The following is a 14,014-nucleotide window of genomic DNA, read 5'->3' on the forward strand; positions in this document are numbered from 1 at the left end:
TCCCTTTTATATAAAAACATAGTTTCTCCAAAATATCCTCCCTCTCTATCTTTCTCTCCCTTTCTTTCTTTGCTTCCCTTCTCTCTTACTTTCTTGCTTTCTTTCCTCTCAGATAGGCTGATCCAGTTGATCCAGAGACTTTACTTCAAGAAAAGAACTAGAATGTGATCCCTTGTTCAGTTTAAGGTGAGTTGTTAAGAGGCAATTAGTTACTTACTCATCCCTCTGTGTTTGGAAACAAATAGTGAGATATCTGGTTCACATAGCTTTCGGGGAAAAAATGGAAAGAATTAACTGCATTAATCTTAAGAGAAAAAAAAGGTGGAAGTGGAAAGAAGTGCATCACATAGGCCAAATGTATTCTCTGTAAGCAGTCTTTGAGCATCAGTTTTCCTCACTCATCCAATCCACCAAATATAAAAAGTTTTTTTTTAATAATAATAATATAGTTTAGAGATGACATCAACTCATGAAAATTAGGTTATCATTGTATTTTCTTTTTTTAAATCAAGTCAATCCTTATTTAATAACTTTATAACATAGTATATATAAGTTAGATATCATCTTTCCTACTATACTAATGCTGGCACTGTTTAACTAGAGAGTCTAAATTAACAGTGTTTTAGGTCTTTGTGTATAAATCTGCTTGACCTACTAAGCAACAGAAATCCCAAGGTTGGCAGGACAGGAGGGTGGAGGGGAATCTGATTTGGTATCAATTACTGAAGCTCTGTTTCATCAGAGCCAACAGGACATCTAAGCTTTTCCCCAAGTAGTCCACAGGCTATAAAGAAATATGGTTTACTATACAGTTATAGAATCGTTATGTTGTATACTTGAAATTAATATAATGTGGTGTGTCAATGATACCTTAATAAAATATTTAATATGATTTACAATAATAATAACTAAAATAAACAATTAGCAGCTATTGAACCAAAAGACTATTCTAAGATGCCAAACAGTACTAGCACAATCTGTAAATTACAGACTCACTCAGAATTTCCTGAAGCATGTAGTCCTTCTTTCTCAGGACTGTAATCACCACTTGCCCATGTCAGCTAGCTTGCTCCTGGAGGGTTAGGCTTTGGAAGTCAATGACAGCCTGTACAGGTAGGTGCTGCCTGATTCAGATTTAGCAAAAATGGGACACTGGCCTGAGCATCAAGGATTTATTAGGTGAGAGATCAGAAAAGGCCTTACTTGGTCATTTTTTTCTCAGATGTTCTTTTGAAACTGAAACTTAAAAGCAAGACCTCAGCCAGTGTCTAACCTTGACCATTTCCCACCTACTGTATGGGAGGACAGTGCATGCTGAGACTCCCGTGTCAGCAGTGTGACACATTGCCCTGTTTCCTCTATCTATTTAGCTCTTCATCCCTCAAGGCTCTGCTCCTTCACCTTGCTATAAAGATGACCATTAAAAGCAAACAGAACTGTCAGTTCCCATAGCATCTGCAGCAAAATGGAAGAGGCTCATACAGAGAATTCCATAGGAAAACATCTTTTCAACTCAAATGCTATAGGATACTTCGAGATATTTTTAAAATACCAAAATATTATTACGTTACAGTATTAGCTTTCTATTATGAAAACAAACATTTTACAAATAATATATGTTACTTTTCCCAAGTATGAAAAGAGTACATATTCACTACTTGAAGCTTGAAATAATAAAAATTTAAAAATGCAGGGACAATATAACTAAATACAACAACAATATCCTATTTTCACCATTCAGAAACAACTACTAGTCAACATTTTGGCAGGTTTCTAAGTATGGTGTTTTTTTTTTTACTTTACTACTTCTATAAATAACATTTTGTATCCCATTTTATTCATTTAGCAAAATATTGTGACTGTTTCCATGTATCATTTAATAAGAACTATTCTTCAATAACTGCATGGAGTATTCTAATAAAGATTTACTAAAATTTGGCTAACCAATTGCCTGGTGTTAAATGTTGAATTGTTTCTATTTTTTGTGATTATAAAGCTACTTCAAATATAGCTCATAATAATTTTATTATTTCTGACTATTGCCTCAGTATAAATTCTTGGAATTGGAATTACTGGGTCAAAAAGCATGATAACCTTTAGACACTTTTGATACATGTTTCTCTATGTTCTTCAAAAAAGGAGTTATCAATTAATAATTTCACCTCTAATGATAAGGGGTCTTACGTCCCTGTACTATTACAGACAGTTTCTCAGTTTCCACCAATTCCTTCTAAATTTGATAATTTAGTCATTGAAAAGTGGTGGCAAGGATATGGTTTTCAATATTAGTAGGCAAGCTTTCTAAATTCATTCCCTTTCCTCTGCTTCTTTTGAAGCTAAACAAACCAGCAATTCTGTATCAGAAGAAAGTTTTGCCAAGAATTGTTTATCTGAATTTTAAGAGCCTAAGAAGACTCTGATGCTGGGAGGGATTGGGGGCAGGAGGAGAAGCGGACGACAGAGGATGAGATGGCTGGATGGCATCGCAGACTCGATGGACGTGAGTCTGCGTGAACTCCGGGAGTTGGTGATGGACAGGGAGGCCTGGCGTGCTGCGGTTCATGGGGTCGCAGAGAGTCGGACACAACTGAGCAACTGAACTGAACTGAACTGAACTGAAGAAGGCCATATAAACAGAGTAAATAGATATCCAGGTTTATTCCAAGTTCCCGGTCACTTTGAAAACTATGACTGTTCTTTGATCACTTTTTGTGTCGCCAATCAGTTATCTTCCCAGCAACTCACTGTGACAAAATTCATGACTAACATTATCTACCTACACAGTGAAGATGTTCGTATGTTACCTTTGGCATTGAAACATGGCTTGCAAAAAACTCAGGATTAATTACAACTCAAGACCACACCTGTTCAAAGATAACATTCAGAAAGCTAAGGTCTATCCTCTACACAGTGGCGAGAAGAATCTTTTCAAAACTTTACGCTCATGTCATTTGTATGCTCTGATTTTTCCAGTGACTTCCTATCGCAGAATAAAATCCTCCTAATGGCATAAGGCTTTTTTTCCCTCTGGCCTCATCTTCTCCCACTCTCAGCTTGTCCATTCTGCTGCTGTCACACTGACCTCCTTCCAAATTCTTCACTCAAAAACTATGCCCCCAGTTTAGACTCTGCATTTGCTGGGCTCTCTGCTTCTTGTGCTTCTTCAAATGACAGAGTGACTGACCCCTGCACCTCATTTCCCTCTCTGCCCAAGTGTCCCCTCACTGAGAGAGGCCAGCCCTAAAAAACACTACCCCTTCCTCAAACCATCACTCTATCTCCTTGCCTTGATTTTCTCTTCTGCTAGCACTTAGCCCATATGCCCCATTACATGTTTGTTTTTCACTTATTGGGCATATCTCTTCCCAGAATATAAACTTCAATATAGGCAAGCACTTTGTTATGTTCACACCGAGAACAGTGTGGCATAAAACAGATATCTAACAAATATTTCAGAAGGAATCTATGAAAACAAATAGCTAGATGCTTTCACAATTCACTCAGAAATTGTATTTAGAACTGCAACTCTTAATGCATGATTTTCTTGTTCTTTCATCAAGACCATTCTATCCTGCCTACATGATGATAAAATTGCATTTTATTTAAATCCTACTGTTAAGGTTTATATTACTTGGCCAAGCACTATGACTTCTTCTGATTCAAATATGAAAGTATAAAATGCCTACTTCTATATACATTTTACATTATATAAAACTTTATTCTTAATATTTTATTTATATTCATAATGTATAAATTATATTAACTTCACAAATTAAGGCACATGAATTATTCCACCATGAGAATACAGTGTGTCACAATGCATTAAGACAGCTTGAACTAAAAATAACAGAGAAAACTAAACACATTTAAATAACACTATGCTCTATAATACTGAATTAACTCCCAAGGACACTATCTCATTGTAGCTAGCAACTATAATCTTTTACTTTACCCACTTCACTGCATACGACTTATCTTTTCTATAAATTCACCTGATTTTTTGGTGGACTGGACAAAACCTAATTAAGTGTGACATATCATAAAATACTTAGAAGGAAGCTATCACTTTATGTTATCAACATGAAAGGTATGAAGGCATTAAATGCAGTACTTTACAAATTTATCCATTGCTATAAGTGAAAACAATTCAGATTAAGTTATATTAAGTTAGACACAACAAAACATCATTAATTGTGTGTGACTTTTTGGCACTGAGACGTTCTTAACATAATCACAATTTTTATCCGAAGTCTAGTGGAAAATGATTAATTCAGTACTATGCAAAATGAGATAGAATCTTTTACACATTATCTCAGCCCCCATTTCATTTCAACCTAAGGTTCTAATCAGGGAGCTAAGTAAAATATTAAAATATACACATTTCAATCTTCACTAGCTTTCTGGTTTAATTTATATAAGCTAACTTTTGCAGCAGAGTCACCTAAATGACCTTCATTTCAAGCACATAACTTTGGTTCCATCCCTTTCTCCCTCAGCCACCTAACTGAAGATTTAATTAAGGAGAAGGAATCACCATAGCCTCTCTGCTTGGCATCAATATAACACATGATGCATTCAAGATCTGGTTTATTTTATCTGAAATTTTCTTAGGAATGTTTACTCATATAAAGACTTTTGAGAATATTTGTTATTACCTATTATTTTAAATATTTACAAATTTATTGCATCATTTCCTTAAGTTTATTTTAAAAACATCAGTACCCAACTGTTATTAATCTACTAATCCTTAGAAGTTTTGATACCATAATTCTTTTACATTATCCTGAGTATTTTACAAGATCCTTGTGCTATTTTGCTTATAAATGACTTATTTTCCACTGTCCTTTAATCTGTCTGCCTTTAGGTCTCTCTAACCTAGAAATTTTATTCCTTTGTGGAAGATAGGCCATAAAACAAATCTACCAATTCTTACACAGAAAGCATTATTTAAGAAAAGTTGCAGAGTTATAAGATACTAAGGCGATACAATGGCATAAAATGTACAGTAAATAATAAAAGTACAGTCATATATGCAGATATGAAAAGATATTCAAGATATAGTGTTAAGTGAAAACAACTTGTAAAACAAAATGCATCATGTTTCTATCTGCGTATAAAAGTGACACCTGTATATGTATGTAATATGTAGAAGGCAATGGCACCCGACTCCAGTACTCCTGGAAAATCCCATGGATGGAGGAGCCTGGAAGGCTGCAAGCCATGGGGTCGCTGAGGGTCGGACACGACTGAGCGACTTCATTTTCACTTTTCACTTTCATGCGCTGGAGAAGGAAACGGCAACCCACTCCAGTGTTCTTGCCTGGAGAATCCCAGGGACAGGGGAGCCTGGTGGGCTGCCGTCTATGGGGTCGCACAGAGTTGGACACGACTGAAGCGACGCAGCAGCAGTATATATATAATATGATACATGTAGATATGTTTATATAGAGAGAAACTTTTCTGAAATCATGCACACAAAAAAATACTTATCCACAGTTGCTCAGGAACTGAAAATATTGCTCAGGAAATAGAGAAAAGGCCAGGCAAGGAAGACCCTAGCTTTCAACTTATTGTCATCCATTCTGTATTATGAAAACTTTTCAACCAATCTTTTATAAGAAAAAAAAAATTGTTTCAAAAACTTTAAAATGTCTATTACCTTTGATCCAGAAATTAAATTTCTTGGAAACTAGCCTAAGAAAATAATTATTAACTTTAAATTATCTTAGGTAATAAGATATTAGCGCACTATTAACAGTAGTGAAAATAGGGGAAAACTTAGGGAAATGGTAAAATTATGAAAAAAACACAGGATGGAATAATACACAGACATTAAACATATTCATGAAGATTACATAATAACATAAAAATGTTTATGTTATAAGGTTAAGAATAAAAAGCAAAATACAACATTTTATAGAAATATGACAACATAGATTTGTAAACTCTAACTTTAGAAATAAAAAGCCTGACCAAATGTTGAAAGTGATTTTTGTGTGTGATAAATCCATAGATATTTTGAAGACCACTATTCACAATCTCCTAAATGTTATTTTGTAAGCTATTAATGAAAAATAAACACCAAAAGAGGTCTGGTACATACATACAGTTCAGTTCAGTCACTTGGTCATGTCCAACTCTTTGTGACCCCATAGACTGGAACACGCCATGCTCCCTGTCCATCACTAACTCCTGGAGCTTGCTCAAACTCATGTTCATTGACTCGGTGATGCCATACAACCATCTCATCCTCTGTCTTACCCTTCTCCTCCCATCTTCAATCTTTCCCAGCATCAGGGTCTTTTCCAATGACTCAGTTCTTTGCATCAGGTGGCCAAAGTATTGGAGTTTCAGCTTCAACATAAGGATCCTCCCAATATTCAGGACTGATTTCCTTTAGGATAGACTGGTTGGATCTCCTTGCAGTCCAAGGGACGCTCAAGAGTCTTCTCCAACACCACAGTTCAAAAGCATCAATTCTTCAGCGCTCAGCCTTCTTTATAGTCCAACTCTCACATCCATACATGACCACTGGAAAATCATAGCTTTGACAAGATGGATCTTTGTTGGCAAGTAATATCTCTGCTTTTTAATATGCTGTCTAGATTGATCATAGCTTTCTTTCCAAGGAGCAAGTGTCTTTTAATTACATGGCTGCAGTCACCATCTGCATTGATTTTGGAGCGCCCCAAAATAAAGTCTCTCACTGTTTCCATTGTTTCCCCATCTATTTCCCATGAAGTGATGGGACCAGATGCCATGATCTTCGTTTTCTGAATGTTGAGTTTTAAGCCAACTTTTAAAGTCTCCTCTTTCACTTTCATCAAGAGGCTCTTTAGTTCTTCTTCACTTTCTGCCATAAGGGTGGTGTCGTCTGCATATCTGAGGTTATATATTTCTCCCAGCAATCTTGATTTCACCCTGTGCTTCATCCAGCCCAGCTTTCACATGATGTACTCTGCATATAAGTTAAATAAACAGGGTGACAATATACAGACTTGACATACTCCTTTCCCAATTTAGAACCAGTCTGTTGTCCCATGTCCAGTTCTAACTGTTTCTTCTTGACCTGCAAACAGACTTCTCAAGAGGCAGGTCAGGTGGTCTGCTATTCCCATCTCTTGAAGAATTGTCCACAGTTTGTTGTGATCCACACAAAGGCTTTGGTGTAGTCAATAAAGCAGAAGTAGATGTTTTTCTGTAACTCTCTTGCTTTTTCTATGATCCATGGATATTGGTAATTTGATCTCTGGTTCCTCTGCCTTTTCTAAAACCAGCTTGAACATCTGGAACATTCACAGTTCACATACTGTTGAAGCCTGGCTTGGAGAATTTTGAGTATTACTTTGCTAGCATGTGAAATGATTGAAATTGTATGGTAGTTTGAGCATTCTTTGGCATTGCCTTTCTTTGGGATTGGAATGAAAACTGACCTTTTTCCAGTCCTGTGGCCACTGCTGAGTTTTCCAAATTTGTTGGCATATTGAGTGTAGCACTTTCACAACATCATCTTTTAGGATTTGAAATAGCTCAACTGGAATTCCATCACCCCACTAGCTTTGTTTTAGTGATGCTTCCTAAGGCCCACTCGACTTCAGACTCTAGGATGTCTGGCTCTAGGTGAGTGATCACACCATCGTGGTTATGTGGGTCATGAAGATCTTTTTTGAATAGTTCTGTTTTTGCCACCTCTTCTTTATATCTTCTGCTTCTGTTAGGTCCATATAATTTCTGCCCTTTATCGAGCCCATCTTTGCATGAAAATTTCCCTTGGTATCTTTAATTCTCTTGGAACGATCTCTAGTCTTTCCCATTCTATTGTTTTCCTCTATTTCTTTGCACTGATTCCTGAAGAAGGCATTCTTATCTCTCCTTGCTACTCTTTGGAACTCTTCATTCAAATGGGTATATATTTCCTTTTCTTCTTTGCCTTTAGCTTCTCTTCTTTTCTCAGCTATTCGTAAGACCTCGTTAAGCAACTTTTAGCCTTTCTTTTTCTTGGGCATGATCTTGATCACGGCCTCCTGTAATATGTCACGAACCTCCAGCCATAGTTCTTTATACATTAGATCATAAGAAAGTAATAAACCTTGCCATCTAATGTTGAACTCATTTGAATGAAAAGATAACAAAATGTTTTAAAACTATAGAAGCGATCAAGTCAAGAACACAGATTTCCCATAATAGTTGAGAAAAACAATAAAGCTGTACACTTTTCATTTCACAAATCCAGAGGGAAAACCCACACTTTTCCAAGTGACATGATTCTAGTTGAATGCTTCTATTAGTCTATGCATCACCTAATTAGAGCCCATATTATGTGCAGATTATATTACAGAAAGCTGTCTACTTTCATAAATCCAAGTAAACAATCTAGTTTTCTGATGCAGAAATAAATGAAATAATAATGTCAAGGTTGCTACTGAACTTTAACATTCTACCTTTTGGGTCAGCAGCTTGCTAAATTGTACAAATATTCTAGATTATATTCCATGTACCAGAACTGAATGATGAAATCCAAGATCAAACTTTTGAATTATTTTATTAAAGAGCTTTAAATGTATTTTAATAGGAATCCTAACTCACATATGGCAAATCATTTTGAAAATGTAGAGGGTCTTAATGTTATAATTCTAGGGCAGAGATTGGCAAACTTTTTCTGTGAAGGGCCAGACAGTGAATCCTGAGGGCTTCGAGGGCCATAAAGTCTCTGTTGCAGCTACTCAACTCTGTCCTTGTAGAGCAAAAGCTGCAACAGAGAATATGTAAATAAATAAGCATGACTCTTTTCAGTGAAACTTTATTTTCTGGAACTGTAATATGAATTTAATATAATTTTCATAAGTTATCACATATTCCTTTGATTTTTTCCAATCATTTAAAAACGAAAAAAAAAATTTCTTAGCTCACAGGCAATACAAAAAGAAAAGTGGTAGGCAAGATTCAGCCTGTGGGCTGAAGTTTGTCAAACTGTTCATCAAAGTTTTTAACTTATTCTAAGCTAACATCCTACTGGAGAGAAGGCTGAGCGCCAAAGAACTGATGCTTTTGAAGTGTGGTGTTGGAGAAGACTCTTGAGAGTCCCTTGGACTGCAAGGAGATCCAACCAGTCCATTCTGTAGGAGATCAACCCTGGGATTTCTTTGGAAGGAATGATGCTAAAGCTGAAACTCCAGTACTTTGGCCACCTCATGCGAAGAGTTGACTCTTTGGAAAAGACCCTGATGCTGGGAGGGATTGGGGGCAGGAGGAGAAGGGGACGACAGAGGATGAGATGGCTGGATGGCATCACTGACTCAATGGAAGCGAGTCTAAGTGACCTCCGGGAGTTGGTGATGGACAGGGAGGCCTGGTGTGCTGCGATTCATGGGGTCGCAAAGAGTTGGACACGACTGAGCGACTGAACTAAAAAAAAAAAACTAAGCTAATATCCCTTGCTACTTCCCCATATTCAGCATGCTTTATCCTCCTCCATCCCACCTTCAAAATCTTATCTAACCTCTAAAGTCCTCAAATATGTCCTTCATGAAAACTTTCTAGGTGTTCTTTATCAAATGGGCCTTCTCTTCCTTTGAAACATTCATTTGTACTTTCTCTGGTTTTATACATGACTACTGACCTTGTCCAGTTATGTATATGCCAAGCCTTCCTTTTAACACTTTGTGGATGAAACCCTCTCTTCAGTTCAGTTCATTTCAGTTCAGTTCAATTACTCAGTCATGTCCACCTCTTTGCGACCCATGGACTGCAGCACACCAGGCCTCCCTGTCCATCACCAACTCCCAGAGTTTACTCAAACACATGTCCATTGAGTCGATGATGCCATCCAACCATCTCATCCTCTGTCATTCCTGTTCTCTCCTGCCTTCAATTCTGTCCCAGAATCAGGGTCTTTTCTAATGAAACTCTCTCTTACACATTTCTTAGTGGCCATGGTGCATGGCAGAAGGTTAATGATGATCGTTGAATGGAAAGATAACTATTTGACATCCTCAATTCCTGGATATGGGCCCCAGTGGTTTAATAACAGCTTTTAAGTTTCTAAAAAAATATTATAGACATTAAAAATATTCATAAGATTTAAAACATAGATGGATTTTAGTAATATTAAAATGTGACAACAAATTTTACGTTGGAGTCAAAAAGAATGCTCACTATGTTGGTAGAGAAGACAGATGGAGAGATGGGAGAGATATAAGGCACGGGGTGCTATGTGAGAGCCAAATATCCACAGGACACAACTCAGTCCTTTAACTGTCCTCCTGGTGTTGAAAAAGTATCAGACCTTCCACTGCCTGTGGTATCAGGGCCTGATCAGCCTGGGACACGTCTTAAGACTTTCAGTGTCACATTGAACTTCCTATACACCCAGGAAACTCCTGGATCAGAAAGTTACTCAGCTTCAGACAACTCAAAATAAAGTTTGGAGATTTCTATGAAATCTTTAAATTTTCATTTAACTCTAAATTCCTACTGCACAGATGCAGTAGGAGATGTTCAGAAACTGGAGCCACTCTCCCTAAATTCACGGTCTAGGAATGTTTCTTATTATCTATATGATCCTTGACATCTTACTTAACCTCTCCAAACCACAATTTTGTCATCTGTTAAAAAAAGAGACAATGACAAGAGAACCTAACTCATGGGGATGCTGGACCATTGTGAGGATTAGGCGAGTTTCTATATGTAAGTGCTTAGCACTATTACATAGGAAGCATCTATCAGTGTTAGCTATAAATACAGATGACTGCATATTTAGAAAAGAACAAATGGCGTTGCTAATACTAAATAACATCTAAGAAGCCACGCATACCCTTGCCTTCAGACATGTATTGTATTTTATTTGATTTTTGAGATAGAACTGCCATAGGAAGGAATTACAGAAAATAGGAGACAAGCTATATAAGAATTATCAAGTAATTTTTAAAATGCAGTAGAAGGAAAACAGCAAGCTGAAAATACATGTATGGTTATGTAACATAGAGAGAAATAGGAAAAAATTGAATCCTTCTGGCATTATCACAACAGTATTTCCCAAGCTTTGGCAGAATGCAGTGATCAAGATCAGGTTCCATGCACAGGGACAATGGCAGGTCAACTCAAAGGCCATACTTACCACCTTCATCCACCCTATGGGGACCTGCCTTTTTGTCCTTCACCTTAGCAGTGCTTTCTTCCCAAAGCTTACTCCTACTCTTTTCTTTTTCTTCCTTGGAAACATGTTCCCTGGACTTCTCAAATAAGCTCTCTGCAATCACTCCAGTTCCTTTCTCTGCTTCTTGTTCAGGAACATTCTCCAAATTTTCCTCTATCAGCAGAGGCTTGGTCTCCACATCTGTTTTTATTATTTCTTGTTCTTCAATTTCTGGAGAATCTTCAGTTGGAAGGTAGGTTTTCCCTGGCTTATCATTTTCACTCAACTCTTGAGAAGATGGACTTGTGACACTTTCGCTTGGACTGTTTTCAGCATGGGTCTCCTGGTCCCCCAGTGCAGATTCATCTTCACTAGAACTAGAATATGGGTGACTTCTGGATGAGGTTGACGAAGCAGTTTTTCCATCTATGAAAAATAAAAATGATGATATCACTGTATTTTCATAAGGGAAAATTTAATAATTATTGTGGGAATTATGTTCATAATTAATCATATTGACATTTTAAATATAGTTAAGTAGATTTGATTCCCTTTTCCCATATATTCCACATACTTATCATGATAAAGAAAAATCTATGTAATCTGTGAGTCTATAAAAATTTTTAGTAGAAAGTCACATTTGAAAACAAATTTATTTTTTGAAAGCTGTATCATATCATTGGAAAAAAACTATCCGTTTTGTTATAGAAGAAATGGAATAATCTTTTACTTGTCCAGCAGGAGCACTTATTTCACTATCATCTTGGGTAGCCACAGTATTCTCTGTACATAAAGTTTATATTTTTATCTGTTGCAACACCAATTTTATCTATTGCATACTAATATAGTCTGGTAGCTGAGTATGGTAAAAATATGCATCATTGTTGTTGTTCAGTCACTCAGATGTATCTGACTCTTTGTGACCCCATGGACTGCAGCATTCCATGCCTCCCTATCCTTCACCATCTCCTGGAGTTTGCTCAGATTCATGTCCACTGAGTCAGTGATGCCATCCAACCATTTCATCCTCTGTCGCCCCCTTCTCCTCCTGCCCTCAATCTTTCCCAGCATCAGTTATCTTTGTATTTGCATAATAACTAGATACTTAATAAATATTTTGAAATAATGCTCGTGTGTGTGTGTGCACGTGCGCATGTGTGTGTGTAGAAGGAAATGTCTTTTTTCGGGTTCCCCAGAAGCAGATGCTGAGATGAGGACGCACAGGCAAGTGATGAAATATAAGAATATGCTCCAGGAGAAGTTCCTCCAGTGTCGGGGAAGCAGGGAAGGGAAGGGAGGAAGTCAATCAAGGGAGCTATTTCAAGCAATGTCTCAGCCTCAGCCCACACTCAGGGGAAACTCTGAAGTCTAAATTATATTAGAATTTTTCCTCCCTGGAGGACTCTGGGCTCACACACTCTGCTCCAGTTAGACATGGCTACCAGCCACCCTGGGGGGACATAGACTCCTTGACACTTCCAAGCTGTTTGTGCCTGAGGATGAAGCCAACCCAGTAGCCCAGGGCTGTCCTCTGAAGACAGAGGACGCAGAGCTGGAAGTGGGCATACAGAATCAGTAAAAGATTCTAGGAGATTTATGAAGTACACTGATGTGAAGCGACAGATACCCAGTCTAGAAACTTACCACAGCCAAAAATGGTTTAGCATTTGCTACCTGCAAACACTTTAAAGTATCTCCAAGACAGTCACACACACACTGACTCTATAAGGAAGATGTGTTGCCTCAATGTCATGGCATACACTGCCATGGGCCAGAAAAATATTGTCTTTAATTTTTTTTTAACCAAATAGATCCATGTTATAATTGATTTTTATAGAATACATTTTTTTTTTCCCAAATGAAAGAACCCACACTTACAAGCTGCTTAGCTTTCTTGTTTTTCTCTTCTCTGTGTGCTCTGGACTCTTTTTTTCTGTTTATTTCTTTTCTGCTTGGCAGCTACCCAGATGGCTGTAGCAGCTGAGGCAGAGTTTAAGGGAAGAAATACCTGTCTTTACTCTTATCCTCTTCCCTCCAGCCCCAACGGCTCCCCATGACAAGGTTTAGCAATTTAAGTATAGTCACTGAGACATATCAGAGTCTCCACAAAGATTTCAGAGATGCTACACAGCAGTAAAAAACAAACTCCAAAAAGCCTTTAAGCAACAGAACCCCTTAAGTACAATTCCATTTGTTCTTATCACTCAACTACCTTGACAGGCACCAGATGACCACTGTTTCTCAAAGGAGTCACATACTTCAGCGGCTCATTTTTTATCTCTGTTGTATAAGATCTAGATGCGCTGTTTCTCGGTAGGGAATGTACCGATCAAGGACAGACTTTCTCTATCTTATTTGTTGTTCTAGTTGAGAAACTTCAGGGACTATGATCTCCCCCTCTCTTCAGTGTGTCTCACATCTTTTTTTTTTTAAGAAAAGAAAAACAACTCCTGTTTGCTAGTGGTTTGATCAGTGGTTTTCATTAACTGCACAATTAGCTAGGACACAGTGTTATATTGATGCTTGTTATACATCCAAGGAGAAGGCTATAGCCCCCCACTTCAGTACTCTTGCCTGGAAAAATCCCATGGATGGAGGAGCCTGGTGGGCTGCTGTCTATGGGGTCTCACAGAGTCGGACACAACTGAGCAACTTCACTTTCACTTTTCACTTTCATGCATTGGAGAGAAATGGCAACCCACTCCAGTGTTCTTGCCTGGAGATTCCCAGGGATGGGGGAGCCTGGTGGGCTGCCATCTATGTGGTCGCACAGAGTCAGACATGACTGAAGCGACTTAGCAGCAGCAACAGCAGCATACATCCAAAAATATCCATATCTACCATCTGAATGTTGACATGAAGATGCTCACTTTTGGCTCT

The 14,014-nt window shown here is 37.7% G+C and overlaps 1 protein-coding gene across 1 annotated transcript in view; it reads right to left on the reverse strand.

Annotated features, from left to right (window-relative positions):
* Window positions 1-14,014, reverse strand: part of ERICH3 (glutamate rich 3) — a 126,881-nt gene that overhangs the window by 11,694 nt on the left and 101,173 nt on the right. Inside the window, exon 12 of the mRNA XM_012173877.4 lies at window positions 11,117-11,560. Coding sequence (XP_012029267.3) covers window positions 11,117-11,560 — 444 coding nt within the window. The remainder of the gene's footprint in view (window positions 1-11,116; window positions 11,561-14,014) is intronic.

The sequence above is a fragment of the Ovis aries genome, chromosome 1 (genome assembly GCF_016772045.2).
Source record: "Ovis aries strain OAR_USU_Benz2616 breed Rambouillet chromosome 1, ARS-UI_Ramb_v3.0, whole genome shotgun sequence".
Taxonomy (NCBI): Eukaryota; Metazoa; Chordata; class Mammalia; order Artiodactyla; family Bovidae; genus Ovis; species Ovis aries.